Raw genomic sequence first — 22,343 nt, forward strand, 5'->3', positions numbered from 1 at the left:
CAGGTTATTTAAGTGACTGTTTCTTAAACTGTAGGTCCTGACCCCAAATGGGAACCCATATTGGGTTCATGAAAAATTTGGCAATAATAAAAGATTACTGAATGACATCCATTTACACAAATCTGTTAGCAACGATGTGCAGGATTCACAGTTGACTCTGCAAAAATTATTCAACTGTACTCCCCCAAAAAGAAAATCACCCTATGTAACAAGCCTTGCAAATGCTGATTTCTTATCAGTACAGTGTTCCCTCACTACTTCGCAGTTCACTTTTCGCAGATTTGCTGTTTCGTGGGTTTTCAATAAACTCTAAAAGACTATTATAAATCATAAAAAATTACAATTTACAGCCTAAGGAAGGGAGGAAGGAGAAGCCAAAGGGAGAGAAAAGGAGCCCAAGCGGCAATGGGAGGAAAAGGATGTGATTTATCAACACACGATTGGTTGATAAAGACTTAAAATAGTGTATAACTACTAAAATAATGTATAAATATTAAAATAAATATAGTATCTCTACTTCACCGATTTTCACTTATTGCGGGTGGTCCTGGAACCTAACCCCCATGATAAGTGAGGAAACACTGTAAATGTCTGTTTTTTGTACCATATTATATAGCTATATATCTGGGGTACCATATAACTTTCTCAGGTGGAAAGGGGTCGCATGTGGAAAAGGTTTAAGAACCTCTGATTTAAGCAACCTCACCTCACCTCATTTGGAGTGATAGGCTCACTCTTAAATACAATCAGATTTTGGGAGCTCTGTCCACTCTGTCCGGTCAGATGTCTCTCAGGCAGCACAGCCCCTGGGTGGATTCCTGCAGGGATCCCCGTATTGTAAAACATGAAAGAGTCACTACCTGAACCCGCAGTCAAGCAGGCTTTATAGCAGTAAGTCTTGGAAAGAGACCCATTGCCCCGGACTTCAACAAAATGAGGCTGAGCGTTCAAACCGGGTGGCATTGTGGCATCAAGATGGTCGTTCGATTGTTTGTACATTTCAACCGGGTACCTTTCTCGAGGAGTCCCACAGAAACCCCCACAATAGGTCTTGCCATGCAGATTGTCTTTGTGGCACTTTATCACAGCAAGGACAACAACTGTCAGGAGAAATATAAAAGAAACTGAGCTCAGAGCGACAATCAGATAAAGGGTGATCTCCGAGTAACTTCTGGAACTTCTTATGTGCCTCCTAGTGTTAGGGATTATTTGAGAAATCCGGTCTACAACAGCAACATATATGGACACAGAGGAGGACAGGGCTGGCTCTCCATTGTCCCTCACTACGATGGTAAGGTTGAAAGTGGTTGCACTGTCCTCACCTAGTTTTCGGATAGTTCTAACTTCTCCACTGTGAACTTCTATGCTAAAGAAGCCTGGAGCTGAGGCGTGGGCCAAGTGGAAGAAGAGCCAGGCATTCTGCCCAGAGTCTGCATCGATGGCTATGATTTTGGTGACCAAGTATCCGGCGTGGGCCGAGCGAGGAATCATCTCCACTGCGACAGAGGCATTGCCTGACGTAGGATACAGAATCTGTGGTGCATGGTCATTCTGGTCCACCACGTAGATGTGCACAGTGGCTGTGCTACTGAGAGGCGGCACCCCTGAGTCTTGGGCCTGGACAACAACCTGAAATTCCCTCAGCTTTTCATAATCAAAGGAACGCACGGCATAAAGGTCACCAGTGTCAGATTTAATGGAGACAAAGGCAGCAACAGGGAGCCCTTGGATCTCTCCATTCAGCAGCGAGTAGGAAATGAGGGCATTTTCATTCGCATCAGGGTCTGTGGCCTTGGCAGTGCACAGAGCAACCCCTGGAACATTGTTCTCAGGGAGATAAACAGAGTATGTGGGTTCTTCAAACCGTGGTGGGTTGTCATTGAGGTCAGAGATGTCCACTTGGACCATTTTGTGGGAAGATAGAGGCGGAACCCCTGCGTCGGTGGCAGTAATGGTAATGTTGTAGCTCGAGGTCCTCTCCCGGTCAAGGGGCTGCTGCGTGACCAAAGTGTAAGAGTTTTTGAAGGCGTTCAGCCTGAAAGGGAGCTCCGACGAGATGCTCAAGGTGACTTGCCCATTGGGGCCGGAGTCCCTATCTGTGACGCTGATCAAGGCCACCACGGTGCCCGGTGGGGCATCCTCTGAAACGGGGCTGTACAAAGACGTCAGCGCCACCTCGGGAGCATTATCATTGGCATCCAAAACTGTCACCAGGACCTTGCAGTGCCCCGCCATGGGCACGGGGCCCCGATCAGTGGCTTGGACATAGATCTCATAGGAGGAGGCCTCTTCGTAGTCCAAGGTGCCGTTGACAGTCACCTCTCCGGAGACTGGGTCCACGTTGAAGAGGCGCCGTACTTCTGGCGGGGTGTAGCTGCTGAAGGAGTACTCTATCTCCCCGTTGGCACCCTCATCGGCATCGGAGGCGTTGACCCGTGCCACTAGCGTCCCGGGAATGGCATTCTCAAGCAGCGTGGCTGCGTAGGTGCCCCGCTCAAAGGCGGGAGCGTTGTCGTTGGTGTCCAGAACTCGGACAAAGATCTGGGCTACAGCTGAGCGAGGTGGGTGCCCCCCATCGAAGGCGGTGAGCTCCAGGTGCAGCTGGGCGGCCTGTTCCCGGTCCAGAGGCTGGAGCAGCACCAGCTCCAGGAGGGCGCTGTTGCTGCTGCTGCCTCCCCGCTGCTCAAAGTCGCGTAGGTCTAAGCCGAAGGGCTGACTTGGGCGGAGGCGGTATCCGCGGACGGTGTTGGCCCCGAGGTCCGGGTCGCGCGCGCCCTCGATGGGGAAGCGGGCCCCCGGGAGAGCCGACTCGCTGACTTCCAGGCGATACTCCGGGCGCGGGAAGCGGGGCGGGTGGTCGTTGAGGTCGCGCAGCTCCACCTCCAGCGCGTGTACTTCCACGGGACGCTCCAGCACCAGCTCCAGGCCCAGCAGGCAAGGCGAGGAAGAAGAAGGCGAGGGCTCGCACAGCGCCTCCCGATCCAGCCGCTCGGCCACCACCAGCAGCCCGCGGGCCACGTCCAAAGCGAGGAAGCGCCGGCCGCTGCCCGAAGTCAGCCGCGCCCCGCGGGAGGCCAAGAGCCCCGGGTCCAGGCCTAGGTCGGCTGCTACGTCGCCCACCACCGCGCCCCGGGGTCGTTCCTCCTCCACTGCGTAGCGCAGCTGCCCCGAGAGCAGCGGCAACCACAACAAGAGCAACAAGAGCCTGGGGCCCTGCACTCGGGGGCCGTTCACTCGGGGGCCCTGCAGCGTCATGGAGGCAGGCGGGAGACCATGCGAGCGGTCTGCGAGGCCGAGGCGCCTCTCATGCCTCTCATCCCCGCCTTGCCTGGGGAGAGGAAGCTTTCCTCTTCCTCCTCCTCCTCCTCCTCTTGGCCCTTCCTTCCCCGGCGGCTGACGCGGATGCTCCCGCCGGGAGGGGCTGGCTCCGTTTCAGCACCTTGGACAGGGACAGCGCCTTCTGGGCCAGCAGCCAAGGCCAGCAGCAGGCGAGGAAAGGGGCGGGCGGGGTCCTTCAGAGCAGTCGTGCTTTAGTGTCTCTGCCCCACCTCTGCTCTTCCTCTTCCTCTGGCTTCCAAACACACCAGGAGCTGCCTGCCGTCTTCTGCTGCGTCAGAACCGTTTGACCAGGCTTCCTGGGGGGATTTCAGCGCCAAATGTCAGCGAGAGGGAGACCTGTTGCTTCTGCCAGTCGCCCGCTGGGCGGGGCAGCTCAGCTCAGTCCGAAGGGAGCCTCTCTTCGCCAAACACCACCTCTCCTACTGGCCTCCCCTGAGCACTGCTTGGAGAGGACTAGGCATTCATTCTCCCTGCTTCTCTCCTTCCCTCCCTTACTCTAGGGTCCCCAAACTAAGTCAATTGGTCCCCACCCCTTTAGCTTGCCTTAGGGCAGAGGTTCTTAACCTGTGGCTCCTCAGATGTTTTGGCCTTCAACTCCCAGAAATCCTAACAGCTGAAAAACATGCTGGGATTTTTGGGAGTCAGGGCCATAGCCAGAAAAAAAATTGGGGGGGGGGGGTTGAAACTTTTTTAGTGAATCATGAAGAGTAGTTATAATTTAGAAATAATTTAGAAATCAAAATAATTTAGAACACAAAATAATTGAGAAATCAGGCTCCATCAATAAAGTTCAGTGGACACTCAAGACAGATAAACTTCAGTGGACACTCATGATGATTTGGTTAATCCGTTAAAATTCATGAATAAACCAGGTTTTCTTTAAAACCTGAAAATATTCCGGGGGGGGGGGTTGAACCCCTAACCACCCCCCCCCCACCCCCTTGGCTACAAGCCTGCTGGAAGCTGTAGGTCAAAACACCTGGGGACCCACAGGTTGAGAACCACTGCTTTAAGGAAAGAAAGAAAGAAAGCAAAAGGGGAGAGAAAAGGAAAAATTTACAAAGAGAGTTGTGGAGGCCTTGTAAGTGAGGCCCCTCTCATAGCCCCCTTGCTTTCCCTCAGTTGCTATCTGCTTCCACAACAGCAGCAGGCGTGCCCATCCTAACAGTGTGTGTGTGTGGGGGGGGGGGTGTTATATAATATTAAATACAGGATTTACAGCAGTACAACAAATTGAGAGCATAATATAGACATAAAACATTTTTTAAAATAACTGATCATGCTTTTGACAGAAGTGAATGAACAGAAGAGAATGTACATTCACTTCTGTAATAGCCGTTTTGTATCCCTAGCAAACCATTATGTCAAAACAAATCAGCGCAATGTGTTGTCAAAGGCTTTCATAGCTGGAATCACTGGATTGCTGTGAGTTTTCTGGGATGTATGACCGTGTTCCAGAAGCATTCTCTCCTGACGTTTTGCCCACATCTTTGGCAGGCATCTTCAGAGGTTGTGAGGTGTTGGGAACTAGGCAAGTGGGGTTTATATATCTGTGAAATAATGTCCAGGGTGGGAGAAAGAACTCTTGTCTGACTGGGGCAAATGTGAATGTTGGAATTGACCAGCTTGATTAGCATTGAATAGCCTGGCAGCTTCTAAATCTGGCTGTTACCTGCGTGGGGGAATCCTTTGTTGGGAGGTGTTAACTGGCCCTGATGGTTTCTTGTCTGAAATTCTGAAATAAAGTGTTGTTCTTTATTTGCTGTCCTGATTTTAGAGTTTTTTAAAATACTGATAGCCAGATATCAATACATACTGGTATAGAACAACACTCAGAAGACAGGGGAATTCCAGACAAGAAACAACCAGAGCCAATTAAGAAGAAGAAACAACATTGGGAAAACATAAGATTATTCTGTTAAAACATACTCTAATGACTTTTGCCATAGTTGATACATGTCTTGAGAGCCACTGATTTCCTGCAGTTTTGGGGAGTGAGGACGAAGTGTGGAACCCTTAAATATATGTATTGTTATACAGAATATACCAATGCTAGCAATGATTTCTTGCAGGTTTTATATCAATACAAATTCTCAGTGTGACTTGTTTCTCACTCAGATTATAAAATGGTGACTGGATTCAGACTGCGTTTTGTGCAGTTCCCTGACTGAATGCTCTCACATTAAAATAAAACATGCCAATATAACCTCCACACAGCACATAAAGGGGAAATGTGCAGTCTAGCCTTTCCCTGACATTTACTTTTCTCACTATGTGCCCTTTTTATCTGGAGAGGCGATATGTGTTTGCGCAAATCTCACCTGTTATACAGCCCAGGCAAAGAATTATAATCAAAGGAAACATTAGAACTGGGCATATGTTTTTTTTTTCCCCTTGCTGCTGAAACCAAATAGATCCAGAATGTTTCAGGAGACTCACCATGGAGAACCATAAAATATATATTGTTATTGTTTCTTTTTGATGGATATTTTATTACCCTAAACAAACTGTAAGTCAGTCTGTTAAGGAGCTATTCCAAAACCAGGGGTACAGATACACTGAAAAAGTAAACAGATAACATGTTTGGAGGTGAATAAGGCTCTTTATAGCAGCAGAGACTGTGGATTTGCCTGACGCTGTATAGAATTTCACTGCTGGTAATCTCCTCACAAAGCTTCTGATTCTCCCCCTTTCTAAATATATTTCTAAGCCTCTCCCGAGTTGGTGTGTATTTCTTCTTCTGCATCAGACATTTTGTTTCCTGCTCCAATCCTCTTTTGTGCAGGTCTTGCTTTTTATATATATTTTCTCTCGCCTGATGCTCTTGAACTCAGTTTGTTGTGCAGTGCAGATTTTCTTTGCATCAGTCATTGTTACCTAATCCGTTTCCAACCCGACCTTTTTATTCAAATCTCATTTCATTTAATTACTCCAAGATTTTGAGTGTCCGTGACACTTTAAATTTTTGGATTTTAAATTATTGCTGACTTGGCCATTGTTTTTTTTAAAATGCATAGTGCTGTTCAATAAATACAGTAGAGTCTCACTTATCCAAGCCTCACTTATCCAAGTTTCTGGATTATCCAATACATTTTTGTAGTCAATGTTTTCAATATATCATGATATTTTGGTGCTAAATTCGTAAATACAGTAATTACAACATAACATTACTGCGTATTGAACTGCTTTTTCTGTCAAATTTGTTGTATAACATGATGTTTTGGTGCTTAATTTGTAAAATCATAACCTAAGTTGATGTTTAATAGGCTTTTCCTTAATCCCTCCTTATTATCCAAGATATTCGCTTATCTAAGCTTCTGCCGGCCCGTTTAGCTTGGATAAGTGAGTCTCTACTGTATGAGGTTGCACTGTATGTTCCACTGTACACTAAAATGGCTTTCAGAAGCCAATAAAATATGCCCACATGGAAGGCCTATTGGTAAAGCTTTTGGGGGGCTATTCTGCTTTAAATAGCAGGTTGGGAGTTCATGGGGCTCCCAACTTGCCATTCATGCTATGCAATCATCAGTGCTGCATGCACCAGACATGCATGCATCCACACACACCAGAAGCAAGGATTAGGCTTGATCCCTGGCCCCTATGGACATTTAATTTTCTATATGCCTATTTTTATACAGAGGGGCATTACCTCGAATGAACCTCAACCATCATTCTGAAGCCTGGTGATTCTCCCTCTCACTCCCCCTCCACCTGTACTTCCTCCCTCCCCATACCATGTTCAGATCATTTAGTGATCCTTATTCATTTTCTCTCCGTGTTGCAGATGAAATGTGAACAAGCTAATTGAAGCTGAATGCAGACAAGACAAAGGTAATGATGGTTGGCAGGGACAAGAAGGACACTCATTAGGGAGGATGTTCACACACCCTCAGGTCATCCAGGTGCATAGCTACGTGATGCTCCCAGAGTTATGAAGAGAGAAGGAGACATGCCCCACTCGCCAAGCTCCCTCCTTCAGCAGGTGCCAGAGCATTTCCCAGATGCATTGTACTTATGGGGTGGACTAGCTTTCGGTAACTAGGATTAAGTAGAAGGGACTAACACGTGTTGCATACGATCATATAGTGTTTATATTAGTATTATTTTATTATTATTTATTTGTTTTATCCTGCTTTTCTCCCACAAATGGGATTTAAGTATAGAAAACCATCAAACATAAATCAACACATTGCATAAAACACAATTACAGTAGAGTCTCACTTATCCAACATAAACGAGCCGGCAGAACGTTGGATAAGTGAATATGTTGGATAATAAGGAGGGATTAAGGAAAAGCCTATTAAACATCAAATTAGGTTATGATTTTACAAGTTAAGCACCAAAACATCATGTTTTACAACAAATTTGACAGAAAAAGTAGTTCAATACGCAGTAATGCTATGTAGTAATTACTGTATTTACGAATTTAGCACCAAAATATCATGATGTATTGAAAACATTGACTACAAAAATGTGTTGGATAATCCAGAACATTGGATAAGTGAGTGTTGGATAAGTGAGACTGTACTGTACATAAATATCAATCAGCATAAAAATAATCACATATATAATTATCATTAAAATCTCTACACTTAAGGCCACTGAGGTTGTCCTAACATATTAAACTAAACTGGATGAAAAACACAATCAAAACCTAAACTTTCAATGTTATCTAGCTGTAAAAAAAGATGGCCTTCTTTACAAATATCACTTAGTCTTTTATGGCCCCTCAGCCTCTGCAGAGTCTTTGGTGTATGAACAAATTGTTGAATTCCACTTCTCCCTATATAGGGAGACCCTCACTAGGGCCCGTGGTGGCACAGTGTGTTAAAGCGCTGAGCTGCTGAACTTGCGGACCAAAAGGTCCCAGGTTCAAATCCCAGGAGCAGAATGAGCACCCGCTGTTAGCCCCAGCTTCTGCCAACCTAGCAGTTCAAAAACATGCCAATGTGAGTAGATCAATAGGTACCGCTCCGGCGGGAAGGTAATGGTGCTCCATGCAGTCATGCTGACCACATGACCTTAGAGGTGTCTATGGGCAACGCCGACTCTTCGGCTTAGAAATTGAGATGAGCACCAACCCCCAGAGTCGGTCACAACTGGACTTAATGTCAGGGGAAACCTCTACCTTTAATCAAAGAGAGCCTCATTTAGCTAGTTTTCTTCATACTAGATAAACTCTCTTCTGGAGGTAAGACTAAACATCTCAGAGCTCCAAGTCTTTGGCCATATGAGCCTTGTGTGGCCGAGATAACTGTTATTGTTTGTTGTCGGGGAAGGCCTGCTTCCATGAAAAGGTTTTATGGGAACGAAAAGACCAATAATGAGGGGGCCGAGTGTACCTTTTTGGGAAGGAGTTCCAGAGCTGTGAAGCCACCACTGAAAAGGTGTCTTGTTCCCACCAACCATATTAGTAACGGTAGTGGGACCGAGAGGAGGGACTCTCCTGATTATCTCAGGGCTCATGTGGACTGATAGGAGATGTTGTCCCTCATAACTCTATATGTTATAGAGTACTGTGTTGATTTACTCACATGTCTTTTGAATGTTGAACAGCGCGCCATACAATCATGCCGGCCACATGACCTTGGAGGTGTCTACAGACAACGCCGGCTCTTTGGCTTAGAAATGGAGATGAGCACCAACCCCCAGAGTCGGACACGACTGGACTTATCAGGGGAAACCTTTACCTTTACCTTACAATATTACAGCAAATTTATATGAAATTAGTGTATAGCATATATGCCCACCATTGCCCAGGTGTCCCTCTACTTTCTCCCTTTTCCAGCTCTGAGAGGGTCTAACTTGCAATATCTCCAAGGCAACAGTGGGCAGGCTTTTTTGTGGCTCTTTTCTTCCCCTTATACACATGACACCTCTTTTTCAGTGACATCAAAGAAGGTTAACTCATCTAACAGCAGCCAATCTGCCACCTACCAACAGCCAATTCAGTGACATCACAGAAGGCCACTTTACCTAGCAACAGCCTTTGTGGTGCAGACAGACAGATAGACAAACATACATATATACATACATACACACTTTTAATTTTATATATAGAAAGATCTTTTTGCATAGAATACATTAAGTGGAATCTCATTCTCCAATCTAAGAAGCCTTGCTTCCTATTCACAGATACCATTTGTTACAGATCATTAATGAATAAGGAATACTTTGGCTATTTATCTTTTATTTCTTTGTTTTAAGACCAAATATTCCATATGAACACAGCCATCCTGGCTCAGAAATGGGCCAACTCTAGGGGGTTAAGATTTGGCAAAAGCTATTTCTGCCAGTAGAAATATCTTTCTTTTGGGAGAACTGGAGAGATTGATGTATCAGCCAAACTACCCAAATGGCTTAAATCAGCCGGCAAAAGAATCACGAGGGGCAGGAACAGAGAAGGGGTGAGAAAAGGGAGGTGCTGACATGCTAGAACCAAGTTTTCTCTAGTACAGGGACATGACTTCTATGCTCAGCATAAAGCTAGGCCAGAGCAAGGGCAGTCCTATTTGTTTCCTCCAATGTTGGAACTAGTTTGGATTCAGCAGAATGTCAGCTGGGAGTGACCCAGCAGATCGATATCTGAGCCAGTTAAGATTCTGTTCTGGAAAGAGTTGCTTTGTTTCCCAAAACATACTGGTTGCGGCGGCTTAAATGGGAATTGGCTTTCAAAGGGGATGACATTTTATTGCCTATGAATTACATCAGAGATTGCTTCTAGGTGAAGTTTCAATTCTCCTGCAAGGGAATATTCCCATATGAATATAAACATGAGAAACTGCAAGTCACTTCTGGTGTGAGAGAATTGGCCATCTACAAGAATGTTGCCCAGGGAACACACAGATGTTTTACCATCCTGTGGGAGGCTTCTCTCATGTCCCCACATGGGAAGCTGGAGCTGACAGATGGGAGCTCACCCCGCTCCCCGGATTCAAATCTTGGACCTTTCGGTCAGCAGTCCTACCAGCCCAAGGGTTTAACCTGTCAGAGTTTTATATTATTTAGGTCATTTCTTATGTGAAAATGGATAAGTGTTTGTAAGAATCATGTCCTATCCATGTATGACCAGCAGCAATCAAGACACCTGCTAAAGACTGATTGCTATTAATAGAGACTGAGTAAATCTTGAGTTAGTGAATGTGAATGTGATGGTGAAGGTGATTGTGATGGTGGCAAAGATGGTATTGCTGTTGAAAAGCTATTGGAACCAAGTGGAACCAAAGAAAGGTTTGAAGAGGTTTGAAGATGGAGAGTCCAGAAACCAGAAAGGTTAAAGCTTGAAGATAAGAACTTTTTGTTTTTGTTGCTGATAAAAGCAAAGGACTGTTTTGTATATAAATCTTTCTTTACTGAAAGACAGTTTGTTTTGGGGTTTTCTCCTTGGACGAAGGGTGCAACTTCCGCAGAAGGGGTTGAATGTTTGGAACCCCAGTTTGATAGCTGCGACATAACCCACTGAGCCATTGGGGGCTCCATGAACATAAACAAGAAAATAGAGCAACCGATTCATGTGAAATATCCCCCTCTTCTGGGTTACTCAAAACTGGCCACCATGACAGGACTGTTAGCTATTTACACAAAAGAGGGCAAGGCCAGAGGAAAATGGTAAGCACTTCATGCATTTTCAACTTCTGCCTGGGGAACCCTGCCAGACCCCAGTGGTTTGAGGGCAGCAAGCAATCCCACCACGATTAATTCATGTGAATCAGAGTAAAGATGCCACCTGCACTGATACAAATGCTGGACACTAGCCTTTGGCTCTGTACAATACAGGCCATTAGGAATCCTACCCAAAGGGCACTCACATTAAATGATTAATTGTACCACTGATTGATCTTTCGCCTTCTCACTTTGTTACTCATTTTTAACACACTTTCCACTGCTATAGGAGTACTGCCAGACAAATATAGGTCATAAGCCCATATGCCAATCAGCTTGCATTTTGCCTTATTCAAGCCAAAACGGAACTAGGCCTTTCAGTTGTTTCCATGGAGAAACACGTTTCCTTTTCCTACTGATCAAATTTAAGGCCTCTTCATTAGGAAATCTTCAAAGCTATGTTATCAGTGAGCACAGGTAATGGTATCTGCTCCTAGTATGGGGTTTCAGTATACACAGTTACTACTTCAGTCCCAAAAGCATGGGCTAGAAATGAAATCTTTTTCATTGCTGGAAATAACAAAAAAAGCCAGTGCATCCTCATCAAATTGCACAGAGCAAATGTCTGTGAAACCATGTCTGTTGTTCTTGCCATTTTGTGGTTTTCCATCAAACCTGTGGCCTCTTTTCCATACATTTTCCCTATCCTGATGGTGCAGAGAAAGATTAGTAAGGTAAAGGTAAAGGTTTTCCCCTGACTTAATGTCCAGTCATGTCCAACTCTTGGGGTTGGTGCTCATCACCATTTCTAAGCCGAAGAGTAGGCATTGTCCATAGACACCTCCAAGGTCATGTGGCCGGCATGACTGCATGGAGCACTGTTACCTTCCCGCCGGAGTGGTACCTATTGATCTACTCATATTTGCATGTTTTCAAACTGCTAGGTTGGCAGAAACTGGGGCTAACAGCAGGCGATCACTCCACTCCCCGGATTCAAACCTGCGACCTTTCGATCCGTAAGTTCAGCAGCTCAGCGCTTTAACATGTTGCACCACCAGGGCTCCAGAGAAAGCTTATGAGAGAAAAATCAGTGGTCTGAGGAGGCTCTACTCCTGCCAGCCCCCAACCACAGATAATATGCTGTTTTGCTGTTAACAAAATCTGATTCTTTTACAAATGGAAAGTTTAAAGACACAGGCATGGGCTGCAAAGGAAACTGGAAGAAACTGATATGTAGTAAATATAAGAAAAAAACAAATAATATTGCAACCCATAATCTTGCACTTTGACACCTTGATGTCATCTATTGGTTTCTGCTTATCACTCTTGAGGGCAGCGATTCAGATGCTGAAACAGCAAAGCAACCTAGGTCAGCACCACAGGCCAGCAAGGTCTATAATGCTGAGACAATGCTGTGCAAGGATACTGCTATTTTTTCACAGGATCTAGAAGACCTCAAAACTTTGAGAAGAATCTAAAAATATTTAAGGATGTACTTAGAATAAAGTTTAGTTGAGTTAACAGAGTCATGCTAAGCTCTGATATGTGACTTATAATGGTCAGACCCTGGATTATGATTTAAACTTGTGCAATTTTAAATGATATTTTTATAATTGATGTTTTAATTGTAATTGTTTTATAACTGTTAGTTTTTGGCATCTAATGACTGCTGCTTGTGAAGCCACCCTGAGTCCACCCCCACCCTCCCGGGGTGTGTGTGTGTGTGTGTGTGTGTGAGGAGGACGGGATACAAATGTATGAAATAATTAATTAATTAATAAGCTCTTCTCGAATGTGATATTCTGATGGGTGTTGCAGGACAGTTCAATGTCTACTGTACAGGCTGTTCAAGATGGGAAGGTAGTTGTGCGTATACACATGTTGGCCCCACTGCTCCCTGGACGAATGGAGAACTGTTTCCCCAAAGGGGTACTAGATACTTCCTTACACGGACATAGGATAGTTTTGCTGTTCCATGCTCTTTATATGAGAATGAAGTATAAAATCTGATAAAAAAATATGGTATCACTCTATGAAATCTTTCTTGTATTCTGTTGCTCTGCAACTAATTTGGATTAATCTTTGACTGTCTCTTAATTGCTTCTGACAATGTCTTTGAACTAGCATAAAAACCTCGTTACTTGGATATGAACTGTTTACATTACATATTTAGATATCTGTATTGTTCCATAATATTTAGTGTATCTCATTTGGATTTGTCTTCTTCTGGACGACTGGACTGTCAATGTTAACATTATTCAATGAATCTCATCTGGATTCATACGCTCATTAATATACCATAATATATTTGGACTTCCTATATCATTTGATATTGGGCTATAACAATTGTCAGTCAATACATCTTGTCTTTGTTTACAGTAGATATTAATATACAGATGCAACTTCTTCTATTATTTATCCTTGCTCCAAATACATTTTCTTATATTTGTTCTTTTGCCAGGGGGTGTTATTTGCAGATATCTTAAAATGTCATTGTACCCAAAGAAGGATATCTTTATAAGACAAACACAAGGACATGAAAACACTTTTTTACTTACATCAACAAAAGAAGGGAAACTGCAGCTTCTATTCAACGTGGTCTAAATACCAGAGTTAAATCAATTATTTAAATCTACACAAACTTTCAGATAAACAAGCTGAGCCACAGTAATCAGACTCACCAAGGTCATGGGTGGAGATTACGCTATAGCAAAAAAAAAATCTCTTTTAATGTTTTTGGGAAAAGTTAGCTACTGCTAGCAAAGTTAAATTCAGAATAAAAGAAAGACCTTTTGTAGATCAGACTAAAGGTACACTGAGGCCGCAATTCTAAACATTAACTTTGGTGAAGAAGCACTATTGAATTTGATGAGTCTTCGAACAGTATGAAAATACCTGCCCAGGGTTATGCTATTGATCAAAGAACTCTTTCCAATATTTATCAACCAGCTGCTCCTGGGAAGTCCAGGGAACAAAAAAGGCAGTGCATGCACCATACTCTTGTTTTATGGAAACTGATATTCAATTCCCAATTTGGACCCAGAGTACCAGTTCCAGTGAGCTAACAATATCTAATAGACAATACATATTTTAAGTAAACTAGACCACATTCACCATATATATCAACCTCTGCTACAGGAAGACCCATTTATAAAATTAATTATGAATTTGCAACATATAAAGTACCAGGCAACTAAAACAGATTATATACAGAGCTACCCATGTGGACAGCATGATGGGGTTTTAAAAAGTAGCAGAAATTGGATCAAAGACTAGATGAAAGGTCCTCCAATGTACCTCCTCACTCCCATAATTTTGACATTGCAACACTGTATTGCAACACCGAGCTTTCTCGGCCTCTGCTTTACAGTCTATTGTAGTCCAAGGGTGTCTAATATTTTGTCTGGGGATTAGTGGTACAGTAGAGTCTCACTTATCCAAGCTAAACGGGACGGCAGAACCTTGGATAAGCGAATATCTTGGATAATAAGGAGGGATTAAGGAAAAGCCTATTAAACATCAAATTGGGTTATGATTTTACAAATTAAGCACCAAAACATGTTATAAAACAAATTTTACATAAAAAGTAGTTCAATACGCAGTAATGTTATGTTGTAATTACTGTATTTACGAATTTAGCACCAAAATATCACGATATATTGAAAACATTGACTACAAAAATGCATTGGATAATCCAGAACCTTGGATAAGCAAATCTTGGATAAGTGAGACTCTACTGTATTTATATATAGTCCACAACATTCAAATTAGTCAACCATAAATAAATATCTTTTTATATCAAATACCTAGCATTCTTCGGTTTTGAACCACAACCTTCCAAGTTAAACTCAAGAGTAAACCAATATGCCTGTTCTCTTCCTGAGTTTGCACAAAGTTTCATTTCCCTTGTCCCTACCAATGTCACAGGAGGTATTAATTCTAAAATACAGTGAAGGCACTTTGCTGTCAGCCTTCATTATTTGGTTGCTGAGAGATATTTCAGCTGGAGAACCAAGGGGAAAAGATTGGAATAAAGCCCACACAGAGCTGGGAATTGGCAAGAGATAGGAGGAAGGATGAGCAAGGAAGTGCTGAGAGATTCATGAAAAAGGAAAGGATGAAAAGGATATACAGGAAGAAGGATAGAGAAAGAAGTTTCAAAAGAAATAACATGGGGTCACCCCAAAATAATGTCATGGGCCACACAGGGCCTGGGGGTTTGATGCCAATTGCCATCAAGTCAAGTTGATGGCTACCTTAACTACATATTACCATGTACATTAAAATAACATGTTTTCTTTTTTAAAAAGAACACAGTCTTCTAAGCATTTAATACCGATGGGATTTTAAAAGCATAGACTAACATTTCTAATTGTTCGGAGACTGATCTCTTGTCTCTGCTCCTCTTTTTTACGGGTGTGCTATATTGCTGCCCATGCACAGCTATCAAAAGTTTACTATCATTTCTCTCTTAGGAGAAAGAATATAGAGCAAGAGAGAGGGAGGCACAACCTGCTTGAGACAATGCTTTGCAATATACGTGATGTGGGGGAATACATATTTTCTCTTTCTATGTGGCAGGGACTAGTACCCATTGGTTGCAACTGTTTCTTTCTTTCCTGGTAACTAGGCAGAGATTGAGAGCCTAAATGCCCTCAAGGCACCACAGCCCATCTGAATTTGGAAGCTAAATAGGGTTAGCCCTGGTTAGTACATAAATGGAGGCCCTTTCCACACAACTGAATAAAATCCCACATTATCTGCTTTGAACTGGAATATATGGCAGTGTGGACTCAGATAACCCAGTTCAAAGCAGATATTGTGGGATTTTCTGCCTTGATATTCTGGGCTATAGGGCTGTGTGGAAAAGGCCTGAGAGATAACTTGAAGGCACATACATATACAGGCAGCAATGCCAGTTTATGAACTCTGGATTAGCTTTATGGATCATAATTTAAGTAGCACTGAACTAGAGTAGGCTAGAAATGAACATAGGTATGTGTGACATAAGTGTTTTTTATGCCCTAGCCACTCGCTTTCTATCTGCATTCCTACTATTCTTCTTCCTATCATACTCTTGAACTGTGACTCTTAATCTTCAGTCCTCCAGATATGTTGAATTTCAGCTCCAGAAGCTCTAGCCAAAATAGCCAATGGTGAAATGTTATGGAAGTTTAAGTTTAAAACATCTGGGTAGGGCGAAGGCTGAGAACCACTGCTCTAGAATGACTTAGAAACATAATGTTAATGTGTAAACAAAAGAGTAACAATTACTGTAATAATCATAACTATCCTGAGCCTTGATTGATTTATTAGCAAAACACAATGAGGAGCCCCATATGGCGCAGCAGGTTAAACCGTAGAGCTGCTGAACTTGCTGACTGAAAGTTTGGCAGTTCAAATCCAGGGAACGGGGTGAGCGCCTGCTGTTAGCCCCAGCTTCTGCCAACCTAGCAGTTCAAAAACATGCACATGTGAGTAGATAAATAGGTATTGCTCCAGCAGGAAGCCAGCCACATGACCTTGGAGGTGTATATGGGCAATGCCAGCTCTTTGGCTTAGAAATGGAGATGAGCATCAACCCCCAGAGTTGGACACGACTAGACTTAATGTCAGGGGAAAACCCTTAACCTAACTGTTTTTGTTTTAATTCTGTTTTAATGTAGATATTTTTACCAATTGTATGTTTTAATGGCATTGAATTGTTACCAATGTGTGAAGCCATTCTGAGTCCCCCTCGGGGTTGAGAAGGGTGGGGTACAAATATGGTAAATAAATAATAAATATATTCTCCCATGCGTGCACTGGACTGTTTGTCATTACTACAGTTCTTCTAGCATATCCCACCTGTTTTCTCTATCCATATAGATAACATCTGTCAACCAGCTTCCAATATTTCACAATATTATTAAATAGATGAGATAAAAAAACAGAAAGCAAGATGTATCCACCGAGTCTGCTTTCTCTGAAATAAAGAAATGGTTGGCATGTAATCAGATGGGGAAGGAATAAAGATGTTGGGAATAAAGATGTTGTTATTATTATTATCATTATTATTATTATTGACACAAAGACATAGTGTGACACAGCAAACAAGATATATATGCTGAATTTCGTATCACAAAATCACAAGTCAAACACTTCCCAAGTGTTTAGGACTGTATAATATATTTTCGGATGATGCGTGCAGATCGTAATAAGGTGGCCTTTTGCAGTTGACAGGTTGTAATTCTGTCAATGTTTATTGTTTCCAAATGCCGGCTGAGATGTTTTGGTATGACACCCAGTGTGCCAATTACCACCGGGACCACCTGTATGCCAGAGCCTTTGCAGTTCGATTTTGAGGTCCTAATAACAGTTGTTGTTGTTGTTGTTATCTAGAAGAACAGGTCCAGTCCTGCGACATTTGCTTTCATATAAGGTTCAACTTCTCATTCTGATTTCTAGGACTTGGAACATACATGTAAAGCCAAGCAAGCCAATTTGGGATAGTTATTGTATGACTGGCAGATGTGTAAGATGAATGTTATTACATATTATTTATTATTCAACTAGCATTATAGCCTTAAAATGTCTGAATACATATTTTTTCCCCCTTAGGGTACCTTTTTCACACTAGAGAACATTTCAGGGGATGGTATCTGATCAAATATAATGAATGTGAAGCCACACCAGAAACAGTATTTGTGTTAGCCTGGCAGGAGTAGGGGAGGGAGAAGGAAAGAGCTGTAGATGGCTATCAAGAGAAAGCGAGAGAGAAGAAAAGCGCATGAAGGAGACAATGAGAAATCAATGGTCAATACGAAGGAGGCTGATGATGAGAGATGAAGGGGGTAGAGATATATTTCTCACCATCTGCTAATATCGGGTGGGGTGTGGGTGAAAAAATTCTGTCTTTAAATTTGCTACAGGTGTCTCATGCAACAAAATTAAAAAATGTTCCCGTTTTGATTTATTTTTTTCCAAAAAAGAGCTTCACCATCAATGGCTTCGTTCTACCCTAGTGGAAGAAGAATCAACATACAGCATTGCAATTGCTGGAATTTCTCACAAATAATAACAAAGCTTTGGGATGTCTTTGCGCCAATTCCTGGAGGGACAATCCAGACCTAAGTAAGTACATTTTTACTAAAGGTTTAAGGAATGAGAGAGTGTATGTGTCGTCCGTCATTTCGCCCTCCATTTTGTCATTACTTCATTTAGCAGGATAAAAAATATTTTAGAAGTTATACTGAGAGATGGTACTGAAATTTCTAAATGTGGGCTAAATTCAGCACTGTTTACTCAATTTTACATGAGGCAGAGGAGTGAGCTTACATTTTGGTTTTGTGAAAGCAGCTTCGGGCAATATAACAAAGGAGGTGATTCTGGAAATATGTGGGCTAGTGTGCCACATGAAGTATCTGAAACCAGAAGGAAGAGATCGGGACACATCTGCAGTCAGTGTAGAGAGGAAAGGCTTCGGTGCTCTGCATCTTTTCCTCTCTTTGCCTGCCAGAAGAATTGTATACAAAATAAATGGTTCTATGCAAATATGATCGATTTGCATAACTCATGAAGGTCGCAGGGTTCGGCTTTTTCCATAATGCATTTGTGAGGTTGAAGCTCGGAGTGCTTGAGTGTATGACATGTTTTTGTGCCACTGTTTCCCACACCAAGGGGCACAAATTGAAGCAAGATGGCATGACATGTAGTTCAGCTCCATCTCACTTCCTCGGCTAAAAGTCTACAGTTCTATTTTTAGAGCCATGGCCTGGATTTCAGAGACAAAACACGGCAGGATCACACATTCCCTTTATTCAAGTGGCACTGAGGCTCCACAGCCCACCCAAATGATATTGCTACACTGTCTTTCTTTTTAAAAAAAATCAGCAACAGAAAAAAGAACAAATCCTGCACTACTTAAACTGCAGGATTGCCTTTCATTTCCTGCATAGTATAAATGGACTTTGCTCATTTCATCCTTTATACAGCTCTGAAGATGTGTAGAACCTAATGATGCAGGAAAGGTGGGGAAAAAACCGCAGTTCAATCATAACACTCGCTAAAAGTCTGTTGGTTAAAATGGAATTCTTCAAAGTAAGTATACTTAGGAGAGCCTCCATTAAATGTATATGGATTTCGCAGCCCAAACAGCTAATTTTTTTTTTTGTTCTCCAGAGATTCACAAAAGCCAAACATTGATCAGGGGTAACTTTTTTCTTGGCTTTATACTTCCATAAGTGCCATCACCACAATACTACTGCTATTTTATTTATTTATTTATTTCTCTTAATAGACATTGAGTAATGAGTGCTTGTATATGAGGGCAGAAACTAATCTATAATTCATGTTGCACTACATGGTTGCATATTTAATCTGTAGGAATACTTCGACCACTCCTGAAATCCCTACCACAAGAAACCGTATGGCACCAGGTGCCCAAAAATACAATGCTGTGCATGCTGACCAAAATTTTGTTGCCATATTACACATGAGTATTTCATAGAGGGAGTTGGAAATGTTTGAGAAACAGTCATATTTAGTTCAAAGGTGAGGAAGAACAGTTATGTGTATATGGTTGCTTATGGCAAGTGAGGAAGTCCGTACACATTTGGTGATGCATTCTGTAATGAAATATGGCATTTCCCAAACTAGGTGGTACTTCTAACTCCATGATTTTTTGTGTGTCAGGAGTGACTTGAGAAACTGTGAGTTGCTTCTGACTTGGGAGAATTGGCCATCTGCAAGGACGTTGCCCAGGGGACGCCCAGATGTTTTACAATCCTGTGGAAGACTTCTCTCATGTCCCCGCATGGAAAGCTGGAGCTGACAGTCGGGAGCTCACCCCATTCCCGGATTCGAACCACCAGCCTTTTAGTCAGCAGTCCTGCCGGCACACATGTTTAAACCATTGTGCCACCGGGGGCTCCACAACTCCATGATTATAAAATGATATTCCATCTATTCAATGCAAAGTCTGAGCCAATATTTAACATCTCTTCTCTCTTGCCTATGCCCGAGCCAGCAAATAAGGGGTATTTTGTAGGCGCAGAGTTGGGGCAATGATCTGTGTTGATAACAGGACATGAAACCTGCTGACCTACATGTTAGGAGAGAGAGTAGTACTTACTCTGGAACTAGGTTTTTCTGGCAACAACTCTGTTTTATTCTGTTTTATTATACTCGCCGGTAAGAAAACTGTGCACAAGCGAACCAACAATAAACACGTTTCCCATTGATTTCAGTGATAGAGATAAGCACAGGCTTAAATCTATCCGATTAAAATCAATGGAACTTGAAAGCACTTTATTTAATTATCCCTCTGCCCTTAGATGTAGACATTTTGATGTTGCGGCATGTTAGTTTGACTTCAGTTAGCAATAATATGAAAGTTTGAGTTCAAAAAAAAGATGGTGGTGGTGGTGGTGGTGATATAGTTGAAACAAGCATGAGGGATATGGTCAAGATCAAGATGTAAAAGTTTCCCCTTGACATTAAGTCAAGTCAAGTTTGACTCTGGGGGTTGGTGTTCATCTCCATTTCTAAGTCAAAGAGCTGGTGTTGTCCATAGATGCCTCCTAGGTCATGTGGCCGGCATTTGCATATTTTTGAAATACAGAAGCTGGGTCTAATGACAGAAGCTCACCCCACTCTGTGGATTCGAACCGCCAACCTTTCGGTCAGCAAGTTCTGCAGCTCAGTGGTTTAACCCCCTGCGTCACTGCAATCCCAAAATCAAGATGAGAATCAGGAAAAACATAGTTTTGGGGAAATGCCTTATATCAACTAGGACAGCACCTGCTCTTCTCTTCCCCCACTCTCCAACCACTCCATTCAAATGAAAAAGGAAGCGATTAAAAAAAAACCTGTTCAATGCTTCAGTTATTTTTCATTTCAGAGGCATGGTGTATCTATTGATGAAATAATTCCTACCACAGTCTTGAACCAAAGTAAACTTACTCTATTTATATATATAACATTTCATTCTTGTATTTGATTAATTTCTACTTGACATTGGGTGCATAAACTTTAAAGACTTGTTAGTTTATCACCTTTAATTAAGATGACATTTATTCGGGAATGCATGGTGAGGAATACTTTCTATTAAGTAACAAATGTAGTGTGGTGGTGAAGAGTGTAACATAGAAGCCAGCAAATGTTTGATTCAACACTTGATTCAGATGTGAATTCATTAAGTATAATTTTTTTCAGCCCAAATTGCCCTGTAATATGAGGGTATTAATTTTGACCAAATTTATAAGGCTGCAGTAATGAGATACACTGAAAAAAGAGAGAGGCTTTCAATTTAGCTTTGATGATGCTGATGTCCCTCATTTCATAACATCAAACATAAAATGTATTGTCGAAGGCTTTCATGGCCAGAATCACTGAATTGCTGTGAGTCTTTCAGGCTGTATGGCCATGTTCCAGAAGCTTTTTCTCTTGAGGTTTCGCCCATATCTGTAGCAGGTACTTCACAACCTCTGAGGAAGATTGCCACAGATGTGGGTGAAACGTCAGGAGAGAAAGCTTCTGGAACATGGCCATACAGCCCGAAAGACTCACAGCAATTCAGTGATTCCGCAATCCAAACATAAAATGCTCAAGCTGGTCCTTATTCTAGACTTATATGAGGATACTGTAAGCAGTCCCTAAACTCACATACATGAGAATAGTACATTGTCTTCTCTTCTCCACCAAAATACTTTTAGTCTCCCTGTTCAATGTCTTTGACACCGGTGGATCAAATACAACAGAATCTTGCCGCATCTTAGAGATTACCAAATTAATTATAGCAATTTTTTTTCATGAACTAGAATCTATTTCATCAGATGAAATTGTTTTTAAAGATGAAGAGAGTGATTTGTTCCTGAGGCACAAGTGTTTTTTCAGAGAGAAGTCTAAATAAGGAATTAAAAAGCAGATGTACTTATATGGTTTTGGGATATATGCTAATCTGAGTTTAGCAGCATCTAAGGATCAAACTAAGCATTAATTCAAAGAAATATCTAGCAGCTGCATCTTCCTTTCCTTACTCAAAACTACAGGAGATTCCATCTGGATGTGGTGCTGTGTGTGGGGAGTATCTTTAATCCTCCTCTTCAACTAAGGTCTCAGGCAGGGGACCCTTCACATTACACAGTTATAGCACTTTGGTTCCACATTAACTTTTTTTTTCATGTCAGGAGTGATTTGAGAAACTGCAAGTTGCTTCTGGTGCAAGAAAATTGGCCATCTGCAAGGACATTGCCCAGGGGACACCCGAATATTTTACCATCCTGTGGAAGGCTTTTCTCATGTCCCCACATGGGAAGCTGGAGCTGACAGACGGGAGCTCACCTCGCTACCTGGATTCGAACTGCTGACCTTTTGGTCAGCAGTCCTGCTGGCACAAGGGTTTAACACATTGCGCCACAAGG

General features: G+C 42.5%; 1 protein-coding gene and 1 long non-coding RNA gene across 15 annotated transcripts in view; one reads left to right on the forward strand and one right to left on the reverse strand.

The window, feature by feature from the left end:
- Positions 1–22,343, reverse strand: part of LOC100556634 (protocadherin alpha-C2) — a 296,573-nt gene that overhangs the window by 89,612 nt on the left and 184,618 nt on the right. The window contains exon 1 of one of the 14 annotated variants that reach the window (XM_062977848.1): positions 712–17,677. The exons of 12 other annotated variants lie outside the window; for them this stretch is intronic. In XM_062977848.1, coding sequence (XP_062833918.1) covers positions 712–3,255 — 2,544 coding nt within the window. In that variant the 5' untranslated portion in view covers positions 3,256–17,677. Of the gene's footprint in view, positions 1–711; positions 17,678–22,343 lie in introns of those variants that run through there. One more of the 14 variants, XM_016993054.2, reaches the window with a different exon arrangement.
- On the forward strand, positions 17,665–20,900 carry LOC134298270 (uncharacterized). The gene is made up of 2 exons (XR_010005259.1): positions 17,665–18,054; positions 18,915–20,900. It is a non-coding gene; the product is annotated as an uncharacterized LOC134298270 (long non-coding RNA).

Source organism: Anolis carolinensis, chromosome 4 (assembly GCF_035594765.1).
Source record: "Anolis carolinensis isolate JA03-04 chromosome 4, rAnoCar3.1.pri, whole genome shotgun sequence".
In the NCBI taxonomy this organism is placed as follows: domain Eukaryota; kingdom Metazoa; phylum Chordata; class Lepidosauria; order Squamata; family Dactyloidae; genus Anolis; species Anolis carolinensis.